The 22963-nt window shown below is 38.3% G+C and overlaps 1 protein-coding gene across 3 annotated transcripts; it reads left to right on the top strand.

Moving 5' to 3' along the window:
* Positions 1–7176: 7176 nt before the first annotated feature.
* On the top strand, positions 7177–21644 carry adra1ab (adrenoceptor alpha 1Ab). Of its 3 annotated transcripts, none has more exons than XM_017697221.2 (5): positions 7177–7324; positions 11305–11453; positions 11899–12791; positions 14155–14312; positions 18936–21644. In XM_017697221.2, the coding sequence occupies exons 3-5, from the start codon at positions 12037–12039 to the stop codon at positions 19403–19405; spliced, it is 1383 nt and encodes a 460-aa protein (XP_017552710.1). In that variant the 5' UTR covers positions 7177–7324; positions 11305–11453; positions 11899–12036; the 3' UTR covers positions 19406–21644. The 3 variants fall into 3 exon arrangements, with proteins under 3 accessions (XP_017552710.1, XP_017552708.1, XP_017552709.1); XM_017697219.2 differs by having other exon boundaries at positions 14152–14312; XM_017697220.2 differs by lacking the exon at positions 7177–7324 and adding an exon at positions 9367–9497 and having other exon boundaries at positions 14152–14312.
* Positions 21645–22963: the final 1319 nt, after the last annotated feature.

Here is a 22963-nt window from a genome sequence, read left to right as displayed (position 1 = left end):
TTTTACTTGGAAATGTAGTGGAGTGAGTAAAAAGTAAGAAGTCACCCAAAATGGAAATATATCTGTAAAGTACAGATACATGAAGAAACTACTTAAGTACAGTAGCGAATTACATTTACTTAGTTACTGTCCACCACTGATGATTCTGTTTAATTTTCTGTTTATGTGTTTCATGATGCTGTAAAATAAATTTGAACTTAATAGTAAATTAACATGTTTTGCACAGTACTGTGGAGATATGTAGAGATAAAGGTTGTACCGACACATTATTGAAAGTGACATCATAGAACTGTCATCCTCTCAAAAAATGAATTCTTGCACAAACACATAGCTAATTTCTCTTCAAATTATACATATACAGTACACTTCAGTACAGAACTTAGTTGTCCAGGTCTGTATACATTTTAAAATGTGCATGGATTCTCTGCCCACAGAGCAAGTCTCAAACTTTTGTTCCTCGTCTGAGAATTTCAAACACCCACCCAGTTGATTTGGTGAATTAATTTGACTTTGAAATGGTTTGGAAATTAGTGTGGCTTATCTTCCACTTCCAGCCAACTAAGTTGACAATTGGCCCGAGCAATCTCCCAGCAGCCACCTTCTCCTGTTCTGCATAACTTAGCACAAATGAGCCTCCTCTGAATAAATTAGCATACATTAACCTGCAGGTGAGGAAGAGAATAAAGGTGGAGTTTCTGATTCTGAAAGTTGCGCATTCAATAAGTTGAACAGTCCAAATTGACGCACACTGGATTTAGCAAGTTGTTTATTTAGGCACAAACTGCTTACAGATATCCACTTATCCAGTGTTTCTACTCTTCTGGGAAAGGCTTTACATTAAACGTTGGAACATTCCTGTGAGGATCTGATTGCATGCAGCCACATATACTGTTATTGGATGATTAGATCTGGATCACTCCAACTCATCCCAAAGGTACTGGATGGAGCTCCATCACCCCAGAGAACTCACACTGGGCATTGTAACCTCAGGCTCATGTGCAGCTGCTCCAGATCATCCCTTTCTGTTGGTCAATGCTTTTCTATGGACGTTACACAGGGAGATTCCCTTGAAAGAGGCCCCAAATATTCTGCTGTAACTCCTGTCTGGATGAAGCAATCTGAATACCTTGACGTATGCGTAATCGATTGCAATATCCTCAGTGCTGGAAGTGAGCTCTGTTTTCTGCCAGACACATGAAGGGGTACAGGGGTATGAACACAGAAGTTGCAAATGGAGGCTAAGTGTCACAACGGCTGTCTGCCACCTACCTCACCGCTCCGATGCAGGGGCCTCCCGGCTTTTTCAAAGCTCCACATGCTGAGGAGCACATTGCATGTTGTTTCATTCAGATTGCTTTGTCTAAAGAGAATTACAGAATATTTTGAGCCTCTTAAAATACAACTTCATGGAGAAGTAATTGTTTAGCCTGATTCATCCACAGTTGGTGAGCTTGTATCTTACACAAATGTACAAAATGGTCACTGGGGCAGGACCCCTCTCGTCACCAGGGTGGTACCCTCAAGGTTTCATCCCAGTACCTTTAGTCAAGGAACATATGTGTACTATAATCCATTGAAATTATATTTTGTTGTATTGACTCCAGAAATATTGTATCATTTTTTTATTTTATTGTTCTGTTTTAAAACACCTTGCGATGGACTGACGACCTGTCCAGGGTGTATCCTGCCTTCTGCCCGATGACAGCTGGGATAGCAACCCTCACGACCCAGAAGGAGAAGATGCTTAGAAGATGTGTGTTTGTGTGTGTGTGTGTGTGTGTGTGTGTGTGTGTGTGTGTGTGTGTGTGTGTGTGTGTGTGTGTGTGTGTGTGTGTGTTTTAAAACATTAGATTATGAAAGTATACAATTGTGTACTTTCTCACTGGGAAAAATGGTAGCACTGTGTGAATGTCAGGTTTGTAAGCATCTATAAACACATATATAGCACATTTTTATGCATTCATAAGGAATTATGATATTATATATCATTTTATATTATAAACATGGTTTAAAATGTATTACACTGAATTACAAAGTAAAATTGTATTTTTATACATTATGAATTACTAATATAATACATTATAAGTAGTGTTAATAACATGTTATACTGTCAGTGCCAAAGAAGTCAGTTCCAGCTTGGAGAGTGTACAGTCAAGACAAATACAAAGTTTTTTACTCCCTGAGATTTCCAGTATTTTATTTCTATGATGTGCCTTTCTTAACCAGCACTTTCACTGTAAATGTTACATTACATCACATCAAACCAAGTGCCAGTCAGCCCCCCTGACATGAAGTTATTGTGGAGTGAAGGAGAGGTGAGATAGTCGAGAGCTCTCATTGTAATGTGTTCCCTCACTGGTTCTAACTTCAAGCACTAGAACCCTTCACTCTGTATCATCACTACACTACAGTACAGTAATGCTAATTTCTGCTGGCATTCTATTGAATATGCAGTGTTAAGTTAGTGCCAAGCTAATGGTGGTGTACATTGACTTTCCTACATTGGGTAGGAACAACTAATTCTGAGACTTGTAGACTGTAATGTGTTTTATTGTGTGTGTTTTAATGTTTCAGTAAATTCTTCTGTAAATACTTCACCTTGAAGCCTCACTCTTATCACTGGAGAAGGCTTTAGTCACTGTACTTAGAGCAGACACATGCAACTTATGAGCTTTTATAATTTGTCATGAACTGTATTTATAATGCATTACATTAACAATTCATAATGCATAGTAAGCCTGGCTATAACATGTAATACATTTTTATAAATATTTATAGCCATGTTTATGATGCCTTATGAATGCATTATAACTGGTTATGAATGTGCTTATAGATGCTTACAAACATGACATTCATAGAAAGTGTTACCGGAAAAACTTATTTAAGGTACACAAGTAAACCAGATTTGTACCTTTGAGGGACATTTACATTGTTTGTGCTTTGATGACAGGAAAATGTACTTGCACAGAACCTTTATTTCTAACAGTTTAGGTATTCTTGACTATCTAGCAATATGGCTCTGGTCTGCCTCAAGGTGGCTTTAGTAAAGTGGTTCACCCAGTTGGTCCTTCATAGCCTAACAACTGTAACTATGCCTGAGATACCTCTAGGAAAAAAAAGTACAGTATGCTGTAGCATGTTTGTAAATGTGAAAACTCACCCAAGAGTTTGGTGGAAATAGTGAATTGTTATTCAATTCTCAAATGGGAAACAGAAGAGGAGATGTGTACGATCTCTATTGATGTGTTGAAGATTCCATTACCAAAATAAGACAGAGCATTTCCAAAAGATAAATAGTTAAATCAAACATTTTGCTGCAGTTATGTTAGCATCAGTGCCACTATGGCAAGTGAGTTACCAGCTAAACAGTGCTGCAGTATTTTAGCTCAATTAATATCCTTATTTAGTGTAATCAAGTTTTTTACCTCATATATATGTGTATATATATGTATATATAATTTTTTTTAAGAAAAATTAGTTCAAAGTCAATGTACATCATATATATATATATATATATATATATATACACATGCATTGATGAAAACTACACATTCAGCACATTTGGTTATTTATTCTTATTTGACACTTATTTTTTGTCATGTCGATTAATACATACAAAACATATCTTTTGTTCTGAGTGGAACTGACCCTTCCAAATCACTCCACTGAGTCCAGCAGAAAAGGTTTCAGGCTCCAAAAATGATTAAAAATATTTGTCTTGTGTTTTAAAACTTTAAAACAGATCAGTTGGAGACGTAACTTAACAGGAGGGTTAATAATGTTTACATATTACTTCAAACTATTTCAAATAAATGAGAGAAGCCTGTTTTTCCATAACATGGGCCCTCTGAAACTCGCATTGATTTTGCTTCCTCAAATAAAAAAAAGAGCTGCATTCGCCAGCAGTTTTCATTCACAAGCTTTCGTGTTTGAATGATTTTCCTGCTCACATCGATCTCCATCCACAAACATGCAGCCAATAAACCACTTTTCTATTTTTGATGGACACCAAAACGTCTTGTGAATGCAGCCAAAGACCAGGAACTTTTTTGGCAGACGTCTCCTCAGCTGCTCTTTGCACGCTGGCCTGGCAAACTCTGTCTCTGCACAATTTGCAAGTGCCAGTGTTGGTTTACATCCAGAGCTGCTTCCAGAACAATCTTTGAGCAAAACTCTTAAAATTCTGAGCACGCTTCCATAGAGTGAGAGAAGTGGAGAGGAGATGGAGTTTAGAGACGGTATGATGCAGACATGGCCTTTACCACTGATGAAAAAATACAATTTCTCAGTATAAATATTAAAGCACTTATACTGCCACTCGAGGGGCTCGGCTCCAGAAGAGCTGTCAGGAGCTCTGATTGTTCGGCCATGTTTCATCAAGCAGAGCCAATACTGAGAAATTAGAAAACAAATCACAATGATGGATAACAAGTCAGTCCAGCGAGAGAGAGAGACAGAGACAAAGAGAGACAGTAAAAGAGAAAGAAGAAAGAGAGTGTGAATGAGAAAAAGGAAGATAAAGAAGAGGGGACAGATATGAAAAGAAAAGGAAGAAAGAAAGAAAAGCTGGAAATGAGTGAGAGAGAAAGAGAAAAAAGCGAGAGAAGCAGAAAAAGAGAGAGAGAGAAAGAATGTACTAGAAGAAGAGAGTACACAAAGAAAAGAAAGGAAAAGGTAAACAAAGAGAGTGAGATAGAGAGGAGAGAGTGTGAGACAAGGGAAGAGGGGGTAAGGGGGAATTGAAAGAGAATGTAAGGTAGAGAGAGAGAGAGAGAGAGAGAGAGAGAGACTTTAATTCCCCTCACTGCCACAGGTCGACATGTCACAAGTTCATAAAGCCATAAATCACTCTGCTGTGCCTCAGTGCTGCTCCGCTCTCTTTCATTAGCAGCAGTGACCTTCAGCGATGGCTGCTATAATGATCACTTGTTGACAAATAACAGCTCTTCCATCGACGAGTCATTTACCAGCAGAAAGCTAGAGGAGGAAACTCAACCCTGCACTAGAGCATGTAAACAAAACCTACAGTTCACTGTACACATCTGAGCTGCATACAGTACAGGTTCAGAAGTATTTGGACACCTTTTTGAATAAGTTAATACTTATTACTATGTTGGTTTGAAGAATCCAGTTAGAAGAACACAGATCTGGTTCCTTCTCGCTGCATTCCATCCATCTCATAGATTTATCCAGTTTCATTTCATTTATACAGTTTCACCTGATTTCATTTAATGAAGGCTTGATTAAAATATTAATTCTACTTGATTAAATACTGGACTTCTTGGAGCGCGTTTTTGTTGTCTCAGTGACTTTTCTGCTGGAGCTTTTAAACACCTCAATGTCACTGCTGGACTGAGAATTGTCCTCCAACCAAAACTATCCAGACAACAGCCTACTGTGACCACTGATGAAGGACTAGTTCATGACTGTGCAGCAACAGATGAGGTACAGAGAGTGGGCACAATGTTTCAAAAACTCCAGCAGCACTGCTATGCCTGATCGACTCGTACCAGCACAACACACATCACCACCACGTCAGCGTCACCGCAGAGCTGAGAATCATGAACCACACAAATAATACCTGCTCTGTGGGGTCCTGGTGGGGTCTTGACCATTGAAGAACAGGATGAAAGAGGGTAACAGATGCTGGAATTCTTAAGCACTGTTTCCACTCACTGTTACTGTCACTGTCATTGTATTAGACACTTTATACACACCGGTCATTCATAACATGGCCACCTCCTTGTTTCTATGCTCATTGTCCATTTTATCAGCTCCTCTTACTATATAGGAGCACTTTGTAGTTCTACAGTTACAGATTGTAGTCCATCTGTTTCTCTGCCTATTTTGTTAGCATACTTTGTTACTATTTGGGTGGTGGATCATTCTCAGCACTGCAGTAACACCGTGTGTTAGTGTGTGTTGTGCGGGTGCGAGTGGATCAGACACAGCAGTGCTGCTGGAGTTTTTGGAGCTTTTATGGAGAGAGAGAGAGAGAGAGAGAGAGAGAGAGAGATGAAAAAATTTACAAGAAACAAGGATAATAATGTTATGCCAGATCCATTTATATATATGCACTATATTGCCAAAAGTATTTAGTCGTCTGCCTTCACATGCATATGAACTTGAGTGACATCCCATTCTTAATTCATAAGTTCTTCCACACCAAACTCGCTCATCCATGTCTGTATGGACCTTGCTTTGTGCACTGGTGTGTAGTCATGTTGGAACAGGAAGTGCTAATTCCCAAACTGTTGCCACAAAGTTGGGAGCATGAAATTGTCCAAAATCTCTTGGTCTGCTGAAGCATTAAGAGTTCCTTTCACTGGAACTAAGGGGCCGAGCCCAACTCCTGAAAACCAACCCCACACCATAATCCCCCCTCCACCAAACTTAACACTTGGCACAATGCAGTCAGACAAGTACCGTTCTCCTGGCAACCGCCAAAACCAGACTCATCCATCGGATTGCCAGATGGAGAAGCGTGATTGGTCACTCCAGAGAACACGTCTCCACTGCTCTAGAGTCCAGTGGCGGCGCTTTATACCATTGCATTCAACGCTTTGCAGTGCGCTTTGTGATGTAAGGTTTGTAACTCATTCCATGAAGCTCTCTGCACTGTTCTTGAGCTAATCTGAAGGCCACATGAAGTTTGGAGGTCTGTAGTGATTGACTCTGCAGAAAGTTGGCAACCTCTGCACACTATGCGCCTCAGCATCCGCTGACCCTTCTCTGTCATTTTACATGACATATCACTTGGTGTTCACTGTGGTTGAGTTGCTGTCGTTCCCAATCGCTTCCACTTTGTTATAATACCGTTGACAGTTGACTTCTAAGCTGCTTCTCCTTTTGGGTTGCAGGGGGTGTTGGAGTCTATCCCAGCTGTCATCGGACAGAAGGCAAGGTACACCCTGCACAGGTCGCCAGTCCATCACAGCTTTTGGCAATATATTGTAGTATATATAAAATACTGTTTATATAGCATATTTTAGCCTCCTTACAATTGGTAGCTTTATAATAAAATTATTGGAAATTATTTTTTTCAAAATTTCAAGAGAGAAAGAGAGAGAGAGAGAGAGAGAGAGAGAGAGAGAGAGAGACAGAGGCAACCAACCAAAGCCTCCCTCCTATAGCAAATGATGGCAGAGAAAAGCAGGGGGTGGGGGAATGGTCTGAGGCTCCTTCACTCTGTGGGGAGCTGGGAGAATGCTGTGTGCAGAGATGCTGCTGTCAAATCAATTTTCTCTTTCTTCTCAATGAAACTACCATTTCCAATCATTGGGACTCTTCAGTCTACTGCGAGAGAAGGATTCTTGAGTCAAAGGTACGTTTTTGTTGTTTTTAAAAGTAGACTCATTTAACTTGAGGGGAAACTGGACAAGCGTGAGGTGAAGTATGAAATCAGAATGCTGAGACATAATATGTCATTTATTTAGCAAAACAAATGAGGAAAGAATGTATTTCAATCAGTTTGAGATTCAGGTGTGTTTACTTAGTGTGTCCTTAGTTTTGTAATAATTTTTCAAACTCATTTCATTTCAGAACTCACTCATTTCACACTGAGGTAAATAGCAGGACCAGAAATGATCAAACTAGTGAGAGACGTTATCAGGTGTTTGAGGTAAATGTCTCTCAGCCTGAGCCAGAAACATTAGCGGCACTTTAACGTGCTGTGGTTTATGATCGTGAGCTTTTAAAACAGATTTCCTACCTTCTGATACGTTCCAGGCAAAAAGGAGAATTGTACAGCTTTTTACTGTTTACTCCTTTTCCACCTTTACATAGTCCTGTTCATGTTTTGGTCACTTTATAAATGACTGAACAATGCTGTCTACTGGTCAGATGACGTTACTGCAGCATTGTTTAACATGGGATGAAAAATTGCAGTATTTCAGCATATTTTATAGTTTCTTCACTGGGAGAAAATGCTGTTTAATCAAGAAATGGCCAGTGACATTATGTCTTGGCAGGAGACTTTTTCCCTTTCACTGAAGAGTGATGTGATTTAGTGCCGAGTCTAAACATGTCACTTATATTCAAGAGAGAAAATCTCAGGACAGCAGGGTTACGCTGATGAGATGTTGAAGATAAAGAGGCAGTGTCGATCAGAACTGGCCAAAGCGAGGCCCACAGGCCAAAGTTGGCCAGCAAGGACCTTTGACTGGGCCTGTCAGGAGGTTGCCCTTAATCCCTCAACACAAATAAACTTTTTATATAACTTCCTAAATCTTATTTTTAAGATTTTTTTCATTGAAATTCTTTTTGTAAGACAGAAACTGACAAAAATCATGACAGGCAGCAGCACACAGAGGACATTTAAGGACAACTGGAACGAACGATATCTTTTCAGGGAGTTTAATGATTAAACTGTCTGCTTCATATGTAAGGAAACCATTGCAGCGTTCAAAAAACAATATTTAACAACAATGTTATCATTATGAAAGCACACATGCTCTAAATGTACATACAAAACATAAACTGTAACAAGCCAGCTGTGCTGTCTTTTTGGCCCACCACAAAAATCCTATACAAAATTTTAGGTACCCCTGGAGTAGATCCACATGACCATTTCAGGGTTTGTGAAGGACTACATAACGTGATACACATGTACAAGCATCAGTAGATCAAACATCAATAAACTAACAGCTCAAATGAGTCAGATGATTACTGCACTTCAAAATTCCAATATCTACCATTAAAGCAATAATTTCAAGATTTAAGATCAGTGATTGATCAACAATTAATTTGCAAGGAAACAACAGAAGGGTGGAAACATCCAATACACACTTGTAAAAATATATATAAGGGCTATCAGTGCCATGGCAACATACAAAACAGCCTCTACTTTTGAGGAGAAATAAGCTGGACCACCTGGAATTGGCCACTGTGGTCAGATGAGACCTGCTGTAAATGGTATGTAAGAGTGGATCATTGATACAATTGGATTGCTTTGCTGAAAGTGGCCTCCAGGGCTATTACCAAAGGAATTTCCCTAAGGGTGTGGAGTATCAGTGCAAAATAAAGCGAATCCGTAATGTAATCAATTTTTTTTACTAAGTTCCTTAGCTGAAACGTCATATTAGAATCCCTTTATAGCTGCATCTTTAAAAAAACAGGGATTGCAAACCTTTGAATGACATTCTGCATCCTGCCAGTTTCTTATTTTGCACTGACTCTGGGAAAATGTGCACTGAGGGCAGTGAAAATCAGCATTCCGCTAGTGTGATGGGAATGTTCAGTATCTTTGTTACCCCGGATGGATCAGCATGGTCAGCAAGTATGTGAAGGACATGCTTTAAAACTGTTGCGCATGTCCATTTGAGCGGTGAAGAATCCATTAAGGACATTGGCCCCTCCTTTGTGGCCCACTAAGGGGTCTGTTAGAGCAAAGTGCATCCTGGATCACAGCCAGACGCTCAGGAGACGTGCAGGAATTACTTATGCAGGGAAAAATCGGAAATGCATGCCACAGAGAGAGCTTGGTTCAGCTCCTTTATGTAAGTCCTCAGTCTTTTCACGCAGAGCTTCTTATGTGTGATCATAAGGTTTAACTCTTAAGGCAGAGAACTGTGTATTATGATTTTGCGTGCAAAAGTGCGCAGCTTTGGTTAATCGGTCAACTTAGCAAGTTCATATGTGAATGTTTGACCATGCCAGTTATCTCAAATGTGCCGTTAAAACACTCCATTCTCAAATCTCTGCTGCTGACTAGTTCAATGTTATTTGTCTATTTGTGTGCATGAGCTGAAATTGGCTGAGTTCTGCAGTAATCAAGCCGAAACAGTCGGAAACTCTTGGGAAAGTTGTTGTTTTTGAAAGAAGATGCTTTGCAGTGATATACAGCTGTGTCTTGTTGCTTTAATCATGTCATTAAACAAACCAGAGGCTTCTTGAGTGTATTACATTTCCAATGCTGGTGGGAAGGAAGTCTATAGAGCCCAAAGCCCATCTGTCTTCTCTCCTGGAGCACAAGCACTGGCAGGGTTTCCACAGCTTTTTCAGCAGTGACTTGATTAAATGGTCACTTTGAACACTCTAGGTCACTTTTCCAAACAGGGATTAAGCCTAGTCCTGTAGTAAACAACATTCTGAATGAGGAAACTGACCCTCTGTCTGACATACTATGGACTAGACTAGATCTATATATTGATGCCAGGTGGGTTATATATGAAAGTCCATTCCTACCAGGTACAGAAGAAAAAACTTCTCTGTTTCTGGCTTGTCCTGATAAAATAATGACTTATATTTTCAAAAAATATATATATATTCTTAAAATACTGACTAAGTGTCTCAAGATAATGCCATTTTCTCAAAATGTTTACTTACTGTGTCAAAATAATGACTTAGTATCTCAAAGTAATGTAGTTTTCTCAAAATGTTGGCTTCAAAATAAAGACATTCTGTCAACATCTTTACTTAGTCTCTCAAAATAATAAGTCGTTATCTTAATATAATAACAGTTTCTCAAAATGATGATTTTTGCAAGATTTTTATTTAGAATCTCAAAGTGATCACTTAGTATTTTATTTAGTATCTTAAAAAACATGGGTGATTTATTTCTCCTCTTCCTGGTGGAGTTGCTGTACTTATAGCCACCATGCAGAGATGAACATTGTTGCAATTTTGGCCTTTGTTGCAGAGCAAAATGCAAGCGAGCCCTCCTAACACCAATCACAAGTATGATCACTATGACCATCCTGACCAATCACAGGTCCAGATATATGAAATACTCATATAATCCAACAAAAGTAAATTATTTTAATTTTTAACCATGTTACATTATTGATTTAGCAGAACATTTTTCATATGTTACATATTAGAATGGCAGTATTATCACTTGGTCAGCCCTCAAAGCTTCAGAGAATACATTTATTTGTACATTCATTGTAGACCTAGCACATTATTGGCCAAGCTTAAAATGGCCCTTGTGTCCAGGAGCCTCATAGTTCATACTATAGCGTAATGACAAAATATCATCTCTGAATGCAAATACCACCCTGTAAATATTACCACCTCCGAATGTGAACACTACGTACAGCAAGATAGCACATATAGGCTGTGATGCATTCAGAATCACCTTTAGTGTCTCTTCTACCGTTTCCTCCATTCATCACAGTCTTAAGATCATCTTAGCCGAGAGATGCCATGTTCCACGTTGATATTAAATGCTGTTTGATGATATTCTTTGTGTGCTGAACATGCAGCTCTAGAGACCCTGAGAGGCTGAATGAGGGGGAATCAAATCAAGAATGTAAGGATGTACTTCACTTTACATAATTGTGGTTTTCTTCTTTCTGATTACAGCGCATTTTTAGAAGAGCAATACATCACTGAAGACGGGAAGGAGCGATGTGCGATTGCCAACCCTGCGGGAAAATGAAGCTTCATTTAAAGAGCTCATGGTCTCCATTTTTCTTATATTTTATTTTTTCCTTGTGAAATATGCTTATAAGGTATGTTACATTCTGCACACCAAATAAAAGTGGTCATATATTTTTACATGACCTTGTTCCAAGACCTCTCTCTTGGTTGCCCTGTATTGTGCCTCATTCAAAAATTCATTCAGGATGAAACACTCCTTATAACTTCAGTGTAAATGAACAGGGCTGAACTGCTAAATGCTGAAGAAGTGGATATTTGTGAATTGTGTGACATCACAAAAAACAGTGAATTCAACTCTATGCTTTTGCAGATATGGACTGTACTGACTGCGATGTGTTGAGAACAATGTTTATATAGTACAACAAACAAAAAAAAACCAAGGAAAATTCAATTTTCCATGATATGGGCCCCTTAAGAGTTTAGTGGTTAGCTATGTATGTATATAGCTATAGACCTTTTCTCCAAGTTCTGGCTGAGTGTTCTCATGGTACACTATATGTGCTCATTTATTTCAAGGTCGAGATCAAGTCCTAACTCGTTTGGAAGAGGATCTCTCCAGACACGGATGCTGTGCATTGTAATCTAACTACAGTTTGATATGGGAGGACACCAAAAGAACTAACTTCTAACATTCCAGTTCATGCTGGAGCCAAAATGGTGCCAGTTGAGGATAATTTCACCACTGTCCCACTTTTGGATGGCTGTGCGAACTGCAGCCTTCCATCATCCTACCACATAGACCTTCCAAAGGCAGTGGTCATGGGGCTGGTGTTCATGCTCTTCATTGTTTTTGGTGTGATGGGCAACATCCTGGTCATCCTGTCTGTGGCCTGCCATCGGCACCTCCGTTCGGTCACCCATTACTTCATTGCAAACCTGGCTGTGGCCGACCTCCTCCTGAGCTCTGTGGTGCTGCCGTTTTCGGCCTCCTCTGAGCTCCTGGGCTACTGGGTGTTCGGCCGGCCGCTGTGCAATGCCTGGACGGCGCTGGACGTCCTCTGCTGCACAGCATCCATCCTTAGCCTCTCAGTCATCTCCGTGGATCGCTGCCTGGCTGTCAGCTACCCACTGCGCTACCCCTCTCTGGCCACCAGCGGGCGCGGTTTGGGTGCAGTCGCCGCTGTTTGGAGCCTTTCAGCTGCCATCTCGGTCGGGCCCCTTTTCGGATGGAGAGAGCCGATGCCGGAGGACGAGTCAGTTTGTAGGGTAAATGAAGACCCGGGCTACGCCATCTTCTCAGCCGCATGCTCCTTCTACCTCCCACTGACTGTGATCCTGGTCATGTACTGCAGGGTGTATGTGGTAGCCTGGAGGAAGAGCCGGAGTCTGCGTGATGGGCGGCAGCAGGACGGTGGGTCACTCAGAATCCACTGTGGAAACACTCAGCGCTGTCAGGCTCATGGCCAGAGGTGAGTATCAGTCTGAGAATGGTGAATGGACTGCATTGATTTTGGAAATAAATTTGTAACTCAGTAAAGTAGCTATCTTCAGATTTGGGAGACTTTGCTAGTGTATGAGAAGTGGCAGTGACCAATAAGGTTAAAAAAAAGGAAATGTGTTGTAAAAGCATCGTTTTTATTCTGTGTATCTCACTATTTTTCTGGAAGCAATATGTCAAAAAATATCCCATAATAGTGACTTATTTTCTCAAAAGAATTACTTAGTACATCAAAATAATGACTGATTATCAGCAAATACTGACTTGATATTTCAAAACTATGTATGCTCTTGAAATATTGACATGAAAAATCTTTTATTTGATTGCATTTTTTCAGGTTTTTGAAATATTGTGTTGAAGGAATGAGTAATTAAATGTCATAAAAAGTATTTATTTAAAAAGTCGTTATATGGGATATAAAGTCAGAGTGAGTCATGACCTTGACATCGGAAGTCCATATTTTAAGGGAAATTTTGACAAACTGCTGCTAGAAAGAGAAGAGAGAAAAAATATGAATTATGTGTTTTTTCTCTTCTACCAGTCAGGAATGGATCTCCAAATAACAATTTTTTCAGTCACAAATAATCTAATTGAATAATACTATGATGAAATTTCAGAGTTCATGATGCATTTATTAATTTCATAAAGAACTGTGATTGAATGTTATTATTGTGAAGTCAAAAATGTACCTTTGAGTTGCTGGAACCCTATATTGTGTAAAAATATTGATACTTGAATAAAATAAAGGCTTAAATTTGGAAAAACAACTTCAGTTGAAAAGTAAGGTCCCAAAATCCTGGAGTACTGAATATTTTATAGAACTACAGTGGAACGTCTTAAGTGTGCCACAGACTTTTTCCAATTATCTGCATAACAAGATGTAAACAAAGTCATCCGGAGTGGTTTGGTGTGAAATTCTCTGTTCTAGAGGAACTCACTGAGTCAGAATAGTTCACAGTGGTGGTGACAGGAACCAGACATCCTCAACCTCTAGAAGCTCCTTCACAGAAAGTTATTACATCACACGATTATGAATTCACTGCCTGATGTCTGAGACATTGTTTTATGACAGTTTATAAATTTTATTTTATATACTTTTTATAAGCTACATATAAAAAATCTATATTTGTGTTAGAAACACTGTGACCACTTAGAATGACTTAGTTTCTCAATGTTTAAACTCTTCAGAAGTTAAATGTTAAATGTATTCAAAATTTCCAGTCCCCTTTATTAACATATGGAAATACTCAGGAAAGTGTAAATCCATCAAATTGTCCTTAAAAGTGTGTGTAACAGAGTAAATGGAACTGGTTTCTGACCTCTGCTCACAGCAGGAATGGAGATGGAGCGGCTGTGGGGAAATGTCGCTCCCACTGCAGCCTTGTGAGGCTGCTCACGTTCTCCCGAGAGAAGAAAGCTGCAAAGACCCTGGGCGTGGTGGTGGGCTGCTTCATTCTCTGCTGGCTTCCTTTCTTTCTCGTGCTGCCCATCAGTGAGTATACGGCAGAAACTAGTGCATTTATTATGATTAAAACTTTACACTTACAGTAAAAGTTTACACTTACACCAGCACCACACACACTACCATGTCAGTGTCACTGCTGTGCTGATAATGGATCACCACCTAGTTAATATCAGGTCAGGAATAAATCAAAATCATAAAATGTAGCCTGCGTGAAAGATATGGCACATTTTACAACATTTTTTGTGTATTTCTTTTTCAGGAAACAGGTAAAAAATTAATCTCAGTGGAGAAAAGCAAATAAATAAACAGAATGTGTGCTTTAACATTAAAAGAAACCACCATACATAGTTGTGTTCCCTGTAAGAATGTTATTTGACCTCGCGTGCTCAAATGTTTTGCATAAATGTTGTATTGAATTCTGGTTTACAATTTAAAACTGTCGTGGAAACTACTCAAGGTTTTATATGAATTGTTGATCTTTTTAAAAAGGAGTTTACAGATACAGTTTAGGCCAAAAGCTTTTCATCAAACTAAACTTTTGTAAACGATGACTTAGGCAGTCAGGCCGTGCATTCATAACCATTTCATTTGATAACATCTGTGAGGAAGCTTTTACAGGCAATAGCTCATCAGCCATCTGGTTCCTTTCACCACCACAATTCTGTTTCTCTAGAATGCAGCATTTCACATCAAACCACTCTGAATTACTCTGTTTAGATCTGAACCATTTCATTACGGGAAAATTTAGAAAAATCAGTGAAAGTCCTCTTTGAATTTAGCATTGAATTATTCGATATTTTGCTAAATGCAAGTTAATGACTTATTGGTTAGTGATATTAGACTTACTGTCTACGGTAGACACTGTTAAAATTATGATTAGCCATTACTAATATTACTAATATTATGAGGACTAAATGCTAATGATTGAGACCCTTCAACAAAAAAAAAACAAACATTTTAATTGTTTCACTTTTTTGGATTATCACTTATTTTGATTTTAGTTTCAGTTTCATCAAGTCAAATCATGCTTTATTTACATTTTCATGACCCTTTTATTTTAAATACAGAGCTGTAAAAAAAGATGGAGTTTTTTGAAAAAAGGGCTCAGTTGCTGACTTAATTGTTTATTGTATTATATTTGTCAACACACTGTTTCTGTTATGTAGAGAAATACTGTTTGTCATATATCACCGCTGTCGGGAACAAAACCAGCGATATATTTTTAATAGCATAAGCATAGCCTCTTTCTGCAGGCCCTCTAGTGGCCATTCAGCTGGTGAAACGGAAGTTAATTCTGATATTAATAATAATAATATAATAAAATACAGTATTTTTCCTTGTTACTCTGTTATCATATTAACTTCAGATTAAAGATTCTTCCTTCAGTAGCTGGTAAGCAACGAGGGGTGAGAGGGAAGGGGTGAGACCCTCTGCTGTGAAAACGATTCACACCTCTCCACAAGCTCAAGATAAAAGAGACAATTGCAGCTTTCTTCATGTCAAAAAAACAGTGAAAAATGACCACAATAAAAAAACAGCATGGAAATATTGACTTGTCTCCTACATATGAAGCAAAATGTGTTTCTGTGAACCAGATGAAAATCTGTTTGGAAATTATAGACATTTCCATTAAATAAATACCATCAACATTATAAACTGCATAGCTTAACTGAATCTCGAAAACAGACAGAACTGCATTCCAGTGTGCTGGAAAGGCTGTTTATGACTGAATGGTAAACCTATATTTCTGTGTTATGTATTATGAAGGGTTTGCAAATGACCTGATAATTCCATCCCATCTTATTTCAGCCTTTCTTGAAAATTGGCTCATAAACAGCTGTTCTAAGGCTGCCTGTGGTCGCATTTGAATGGGGCTCTTGACATAAAAGAGAAAATGAAAGATGGGAAAAGGTGTAAACACAGTCGTCTATTTGTTTGAATGGGCTTTTGTCTCGCGTTACGCTGCATCGGCAAATGTTTATTTATGAACTGAATTGCCGTGCTTCAGCAAACAACAGTTTCAGGCAGATCTACGAGCACATTTCCTGCCAAACTGGTATTTTGTGCTTCCATCTGAATCTTTTATAGAAACTTGTTTGGTTGCAGGTTCAATATTTGGGAGGAAAAAGTTGAGGCTTTTTTTAGACTGGTTTTTATATATAAAAATCTGCTGTAGTTCTCTAGAAATGTTTTTACTTCAAGATCAAACAGATCTTAGAAGAGTTTTAAAGCAAAAGAATCTGCAAAATTTTGGCCTTTTAAACTTTTCACATCAAACATGTATGTGAAAATTGACATCTGCTTATAAATTCTTAAGTTCTATAACTCTTCCTCCTTACTCAAAAGAACTTTAGGATTTTAGGGACATCAGGACTGTTACACAGAAAGCCCTTCTTTGTGAGATACTGGATGCTCTACTGGACCGAACCGAAACCACACTGTCCCTTGGTTAGTATAGTGATCATTAATTCTCTGTGCTGGCTGTGGCAGGCCTATCAATTAAAGGTGGACCCTATGATGTGTTATCAGACATGAATTGTGGTCTTGCGAGGGCCCTGGACACCAGCATTTTTGGAGGCCTACCAGAACTCTAGCCATTACACTATATATATATATATATATATATATATATATATATATATATATATATATATATAGTGTGTGCATGTGTACATAAACTACCTGAAAAGTGAGATTAACAAAATCTTATTATTGATATGCTTTTGTGTCAACACACAAAACTTAGTAATGGTTTTTGTCTGTGTTTTTTTTGTTCGTAATATATGCACATAAGTAATGTACATGTACTTCTCTTTTTCCTTTAAGCCAAAGGAAAAAGTCATAATGCAGCATTAGAAAAATCCCTACATATATTAAAAGAGTAAAATATCTCATTTGAATTGCAGCAACAAAATGAATGATAATGTAAAACCTGAGGGGCCTTAGTAGTAAGCATTGTTCATCTAATGCTTATATCTGCACTGAATCGCCCCAAGTATTTGAGCCCCCTCAGGACTTGGGTGTCAGCCTGTTATAATATGTATCTTATTTTATTTATTTATTGATTGTTTTTTTTCCCTCTTATTCCTTCAGTTTCATTTAAATCATTGCACTCATAGCCAGGATCCTGTGGTGCCCCTGAATATTAGAGCTATAGAGCTCTATCACCACAAAGCCTCGGATAATAACCTAAGACCATTTGCTGAAAAGGTCTAGGTTTTGCTGAGGACTCGTTCTGACGTGTGAAAAAAAAATGTACGTAAACTAAATATTCCAAAAAGTTTAAAATATTAACATCATTTAAATGTACACATTTCAAACCACCACTTTTGGTGCTGCTGAGTGGGTCCAGACACTGGTTACCCATATGTAAGATCTGACCTCACAGATTTTCTCAGTCTTTTAGGTCTACTGTTAGCCTGATTTTGTCATTTCCAGCTTGATTACAAACCTCAGCAAAATTAATCTAATATCTTTACATATTATGACTTATTTTGCCACGTTTCCCACCTTTACTGTCAGATTTTGTAAAATCAGCAAAAAAGCATGTTTATTCTGTTTTTTGGTGGTCCATGAATAATCAGACCTGCAGAGCCCTGTTGTGTAACAAAAAAGTTTTTCAGTGCGATTGAATGAATGCATCTGCTTTGAGATGTTTTGCCGAGGCAACATGTCACATAGGCTACTAAATGCATTGTACAAATAAACTACATAGGTATTCATGTATTGCTTTTTCCTTAATGTATATTAATTGGATTTATTCTGAATTTGATAAGAAGGCTTCTCATTCGCAAACTTGTTCTTCTAATTTTCCTGTTCCACCTTAAATAGTGCAGCAATCACTATTTAAGGTGGAACAGCACAATTTGGACAAGAAGCTGACTTCAGCTTTGTGACTTTTTAGTGTCTGTTAGTTTCTTGTTGCAGATTAAACGTAAAGTATCCTGCTTTGCAGTAAAATGAAGCTCTGCTGATCGTTCTAACACAGTTTTAACAATAAATAATCTTAAACGCTGAAGTTAATGTAGAACTGATAATTTACCCTTTAACCCTGAATGCTGGCATGCAGACTGCTGGTCACATAGCAATGCAGACAACAGTCTCACCTAGCCAGTAGCTAACACGAAAGAGCAAGATTTAAGATGAACATTGATAATTTAGAGATGAATGTATATTATGTTATTTGTGTATATAATCACTTTAGCTGGTTCCACCTTAAATGCAGTTAGCCTCAGGCATCATTTAAGGTGGAACAGGAAAATTTGAACAAGAAGCTGGAGAATGAGAAACCGACTTCAGCCTCATAGAAAGTTGAATGTTGAGAGACATATTGCAAGAAACTATTCTACTTTTGAGGAAAAGTTTCCTGCCAGAGATGCGAGAAAAGCAGCTATAGCTGAGCTAAAGCTTAAAGCAGAGCAAAGTAAGCCTGCATTTTCATTTATATTATGTTTTTAAGATTATGCTAGTACATTAGCACATACTGTCGCATATTTACAGCCAAGAGGGCACAATGGACATAAAATGTGGCTCCCAAGGTTGCTTGATTTTGAAAAATGGCTTTCTTAACAGTGATCTAGGCCAATGCACAGCTTGATCATTTCATAGCTATTACACTTTCTGCTTTCCAATCCTTTTTTTTTCTAAAAGGTTCCATCTTCCCGTCTCACCGGCCCTCAGAGACCGTGTTTAAAATCACCTTCTGGCTGGGTTATTTCAACAGCTGCCTCAACCCAATCATCTACCCCTGCTTCAGCCAGGAGTTTAAGAAGGCCTTCCAGAATGTTCTGAGGGGTCACTGCTTTCACAGAGTGGCTAGACCCTGGAGCCCCCCAGCTGTGGGTTCTTTTACGCCACCATCCTCCCAAACTGCCTCATCCTCCAACTCTGCTACTCCTTCTGCGGGTTTGAGGGCTGGGAGTGGCTCTCCTGTTGCCATGGTGACCACTGAGCAGCCTTGCATGGCAGGATCACATGGTACAAGCCTTCTGAAGGCCTGCTGTTTCAATGCTAAGGTAAAATCTACTAGCACAGCATGTCTACAGCTGTCTGACAGCACAAGTCCTGCCCCACCAAAGACTCACCTGGTCATGGGCATGAAAGGAGGGCAAGCTGTGTAAGAGTTTACCATCATTATTGATTTTAATATAACAGCTGGACTCCACTGAGGACTTTCTTAAAGGACTAGCTGGACCAAACATGCTAATGTGGGTAATAACTGAAGGTTAGTAGCCATGAATTAATGTGATGTCATTTGCATAATGCTAACTGATGGCTATTGGCTTTTATTCACTGCGTCATTAGTACTTTTGACTGAAGTGTTGTAAAAAGTGTATGTTGATTCCTGATTCACATTTGATGTGCTAATGGATCATGTTGTGGGCTACAAGTAAGGAGAACTCAGCACTGTTCTGTTCATACAAAGCATACAAAAGCAGAGAGCTGAAGTCAGAAGAGAACCTTAAGGTCTATGGTGCCACCTGCTGGACGCTTCTCATCTCTGCCCTTCATTCTGACTTCCCACCAGAAGTTTGGGGACACCTTACCTTCTATCGAACATAAAGTGTGCCACAGAGTTCTTGGGCTGGTGCCATAGAAGGACCACTTTTGTCTCCCTAAAGAACTATGTTGAAAAAAGAGATCTGTGAAAATGAAGTTCCTTACAAAGATTTAAAGAACTTTTAGAAGGTCTTTATACTTTTCTTACTCTTTAAAGGTTTAAAGAACCTTCACACAGTTTAAAGGTTTTTTTTTTTAAACCAGTTTAAGGGTTCTTCCAAGAACCTTTATATCATGTAGATTATACTTTTAAGATTATAAAGAACCTTCACAAAAAGTAAAGATTCTCACATACTGTCTGCTCAGGGGCTAGAACCAGGGCTGGTTTCCTAAACTTTCCTTCATGTGGAAATTATTTACACCTTTTAAAGTTATTAAGAACCTTCACAAAATGTAAAGGTTATATACTGATTTAAGGGTTCTTGCATGAACCACTTCATCATGTGGATGTTTTTGCATTTTTTTTAAAGCTATAAAGAACCTTCACATAGTGTAAGGGTTCTAGATCAAGTTCTATACCAAGTTCTTGCTAGAACCTTTACATTATGTTTCTCATACTTTTTAAATGTGTAAAGATCCTTCACGTAAAGGTTTTATACAAATTTAAGGTTTCATCTTAGAACATTTACATCATATGGAGTTTTTTAAAATACATTTTATAGGTTTAAAGAACTTGCACAAAATGTAAAGGTTCTTTACAAATGCTTTACATTATGTTGATGTATTTTAGAGGTTTAAAAACTTTCCCATAATGTAAAGGTTCTATACTGATTTAAGGAAACCTTTCATCCTGGAAACCTTACATTATATGAAGGCACTTTATACTTTTCAGAGGTTTAAAGAATGTTTGCATAACATAAAGGTTCTATTCCAATTTACAGGTTCTTCCTAGAGGTTGTTTGTAAATTTTAAAGGATTAAAGAACCTTCATAAGATGTAAAACATCTATACCAATATAAGAATTTTTTAAACTTTAAGACGGTTTACAAATTTACATATTTCTTTTATAAATAGATTCTCTAAAGAACCATAATTTGAGAGGTTCTCTAGGGAGGCAGAAGTCGTTTTTCTAAAAAAACGTTTTGGTACTTCTGTTTTAGGAGTGTAATGTTTGATTTTAACTGTGAATTTTCAGTCAATTAAGAAAAGTACCTTTAGCAGTGGCTTAGTAAACACAGTTCAGATGTTTGCTGGTGATATATTTATGACTGAGTGTCATGTTTATCAAAGTGTCTTCCTCAGTATGAAACCAGTGCTTGTCTAAATGAATTGACAGTTTTCTTTTCCAAACTATTGTTAAAAGCACAGACTGAAACTCTTTTGACCCAAAACACCTGAAAGGTTGGAGTGCTGATGACCGCTGGCATCACAACAAGGGGAAACAATGAGAAGTTTCCTCCTCCGGAGTGAATCCTTCCTCATCAAACCACTTTGAATGACTTTTTTTTACGTCTCAACCACTGAATTATGAGGAATTTGGGTGGAATTCCCCTATAAGAAACTGAAAACTATCCAAATGCCCTTTCAGAGAGAGCAGTATGTCATCTCTGGAGAGAGGAATGTTTGGTCTGTGCTGTGAAGCGCTATTCAAAGCTCAGAACTGTTTCTGGTGATATGGACACATGCTTTTCTCATCATCAGCAGTTTCAGGAAGTTTTGCTTGCATGCGTAACTACAGATGTCGTCTCAACGTGCCAAGCACTTGGTTCATAAAATATATTTAGCTGCTGCTGCGTATAAAAATGCCTTACAATGAATTTTACTGTACTGATGGACATGAATCCATAAACGAACTTGCTGACTGTAAACTATGAAACTCATATGACTCATTTTTCACTGTAAACTTACACCACTCATCACAATCAGTCTAGTTTATCTCATGAATGATAGTTTGCTGTTTTATGATTGTGTGAAGAGGCAATATATGTAATTTTGTACATTCATATATTCTACAGTCGGCCAGTATCACAGCAGTATTTATACCAGTTGAAGATCTTCTACTAGAACCTTTGCATGATGTGGAGGTTCTTCATACCTTTTAAAGGTTGGAGGATCTTAGTAAAGGTGAGGGAGCAGATATGAGTAGGATTCTAACGGCAGAGCAGTCTCAGACTGAAACACCTCTCAGCCCCAGTCAGCATTTCTCTTACATCACATACTACAGGGTAGACTCTCAGACTTTCAGTTTCCAAAGAAACCTGCTGGATATTTTTCCACACCTTCAAAATTCAGTCGTAGGCCAAATCCCATTTCACCCCTTGCCCCTACCACTTAGCCCTATCCCTTGATTTTTTTGTCATTCATGTCCAGGGGTGGGGTGTCCTGATTCTTCTTGAGATAGAGGGGTAGGGGTACATGACCCTCCAAATGAAGGTTTGTCAGAGGCACAAGCCAAACAAAGTGTTGTGGGAAAAAAAGAAAAACCGGCAAGATGGCTGTGCAAGTGACCAAAGAGACCCACAAAAGAATTTTCATCTTTTAATAATGATAACCATTGTATTATCTTAATTTAATGTTATTTCAATGTATTATGACACGTTTCTTCATAACAGGCATAAAAAATCACTAGTAGTCTGCTGATGTCTCAGTTGCTAGCTGGGTCATTCCATGGAAATGGCACATTTTGAGTCCTCATCTCCTCTTTAGGTGTATTTTATCTACTGGGTCACAAAAATCTATATTTTAACAGCTTTACACATACATTGAAATATCTCCTTTAATACAGTGTATTTTTTTTTTATTTGATCTTTTTATGAGAACTTTGTTTATTTATTTATTTTTGCTGACACCACCTATTTTGTCATGTCCCTCATGGCCTTCAACGAAAGTATACTTAGAATATACCAAATACAACTATAAAAAAGTCCATATATTTTGATGTCAACCTAAACAACTGTCTGTGTTTAATTGTTTGTGATATTATTTTTCAAAATTAATTGATAATTATTTATTAAAATCACATTATTTAGTTCTGTACCTAAGTAACCCCTCAACCCCGTAACACAAATGAATCTCCCCCACAAAAACAATGGTATGATCCATATGATCCATATACATCAAGAAGTGACATCACTCAAGTCTTTTGGACAACAGGACAGCAAAGACAGGCAAGTGGCTTC

The sequence above is a fragment of the Pygocentrus nattereri genome, chromosome 18, assembly GCF_015220715.1.
Source record: "Pygocentrus nattereri isolate fPygNat1 chromosome 18, fPygNat1.pri, whole genome shotgun sequence".
Classification (NCBI taxonomy): Eukaryota; Metazoa; Chordata; class Actinopteri; order Characiformes; family Serrasalmidae; genus Pygocentrus; species Pygocentrus nattereri.
The sequence above is the reverse complement of the archived record's forward strand: the minus strand, read 5'-3'. Positions and strand labels throughout refer to the sequence as shown.

Bases quoted from the DNA above. Each gene is read 5' to 3' on its own strand.
- adra1ab (XM_017697219.2), top strand. From the start codon at position 12,037: ATGGTGCCAGTTGAGGATAATTTCACCACTGTCCCACTTTTGGATGGC. The intron at 12,792-14,151 runs GTGAGTATCAGT...CTCTGCTCACAG, and splicing joins TGTCAGGCTCATGGCCAGAG to CAGGAATGGAGATGGAGCGG. The intron at 14,313-18,935 runs GTGAGTATACGG...TTTTTCTAAAAG, and splicing joins CTTTCTCGTGCTGCCCATCA to GTTCCATCTTCCCGTCTCAC.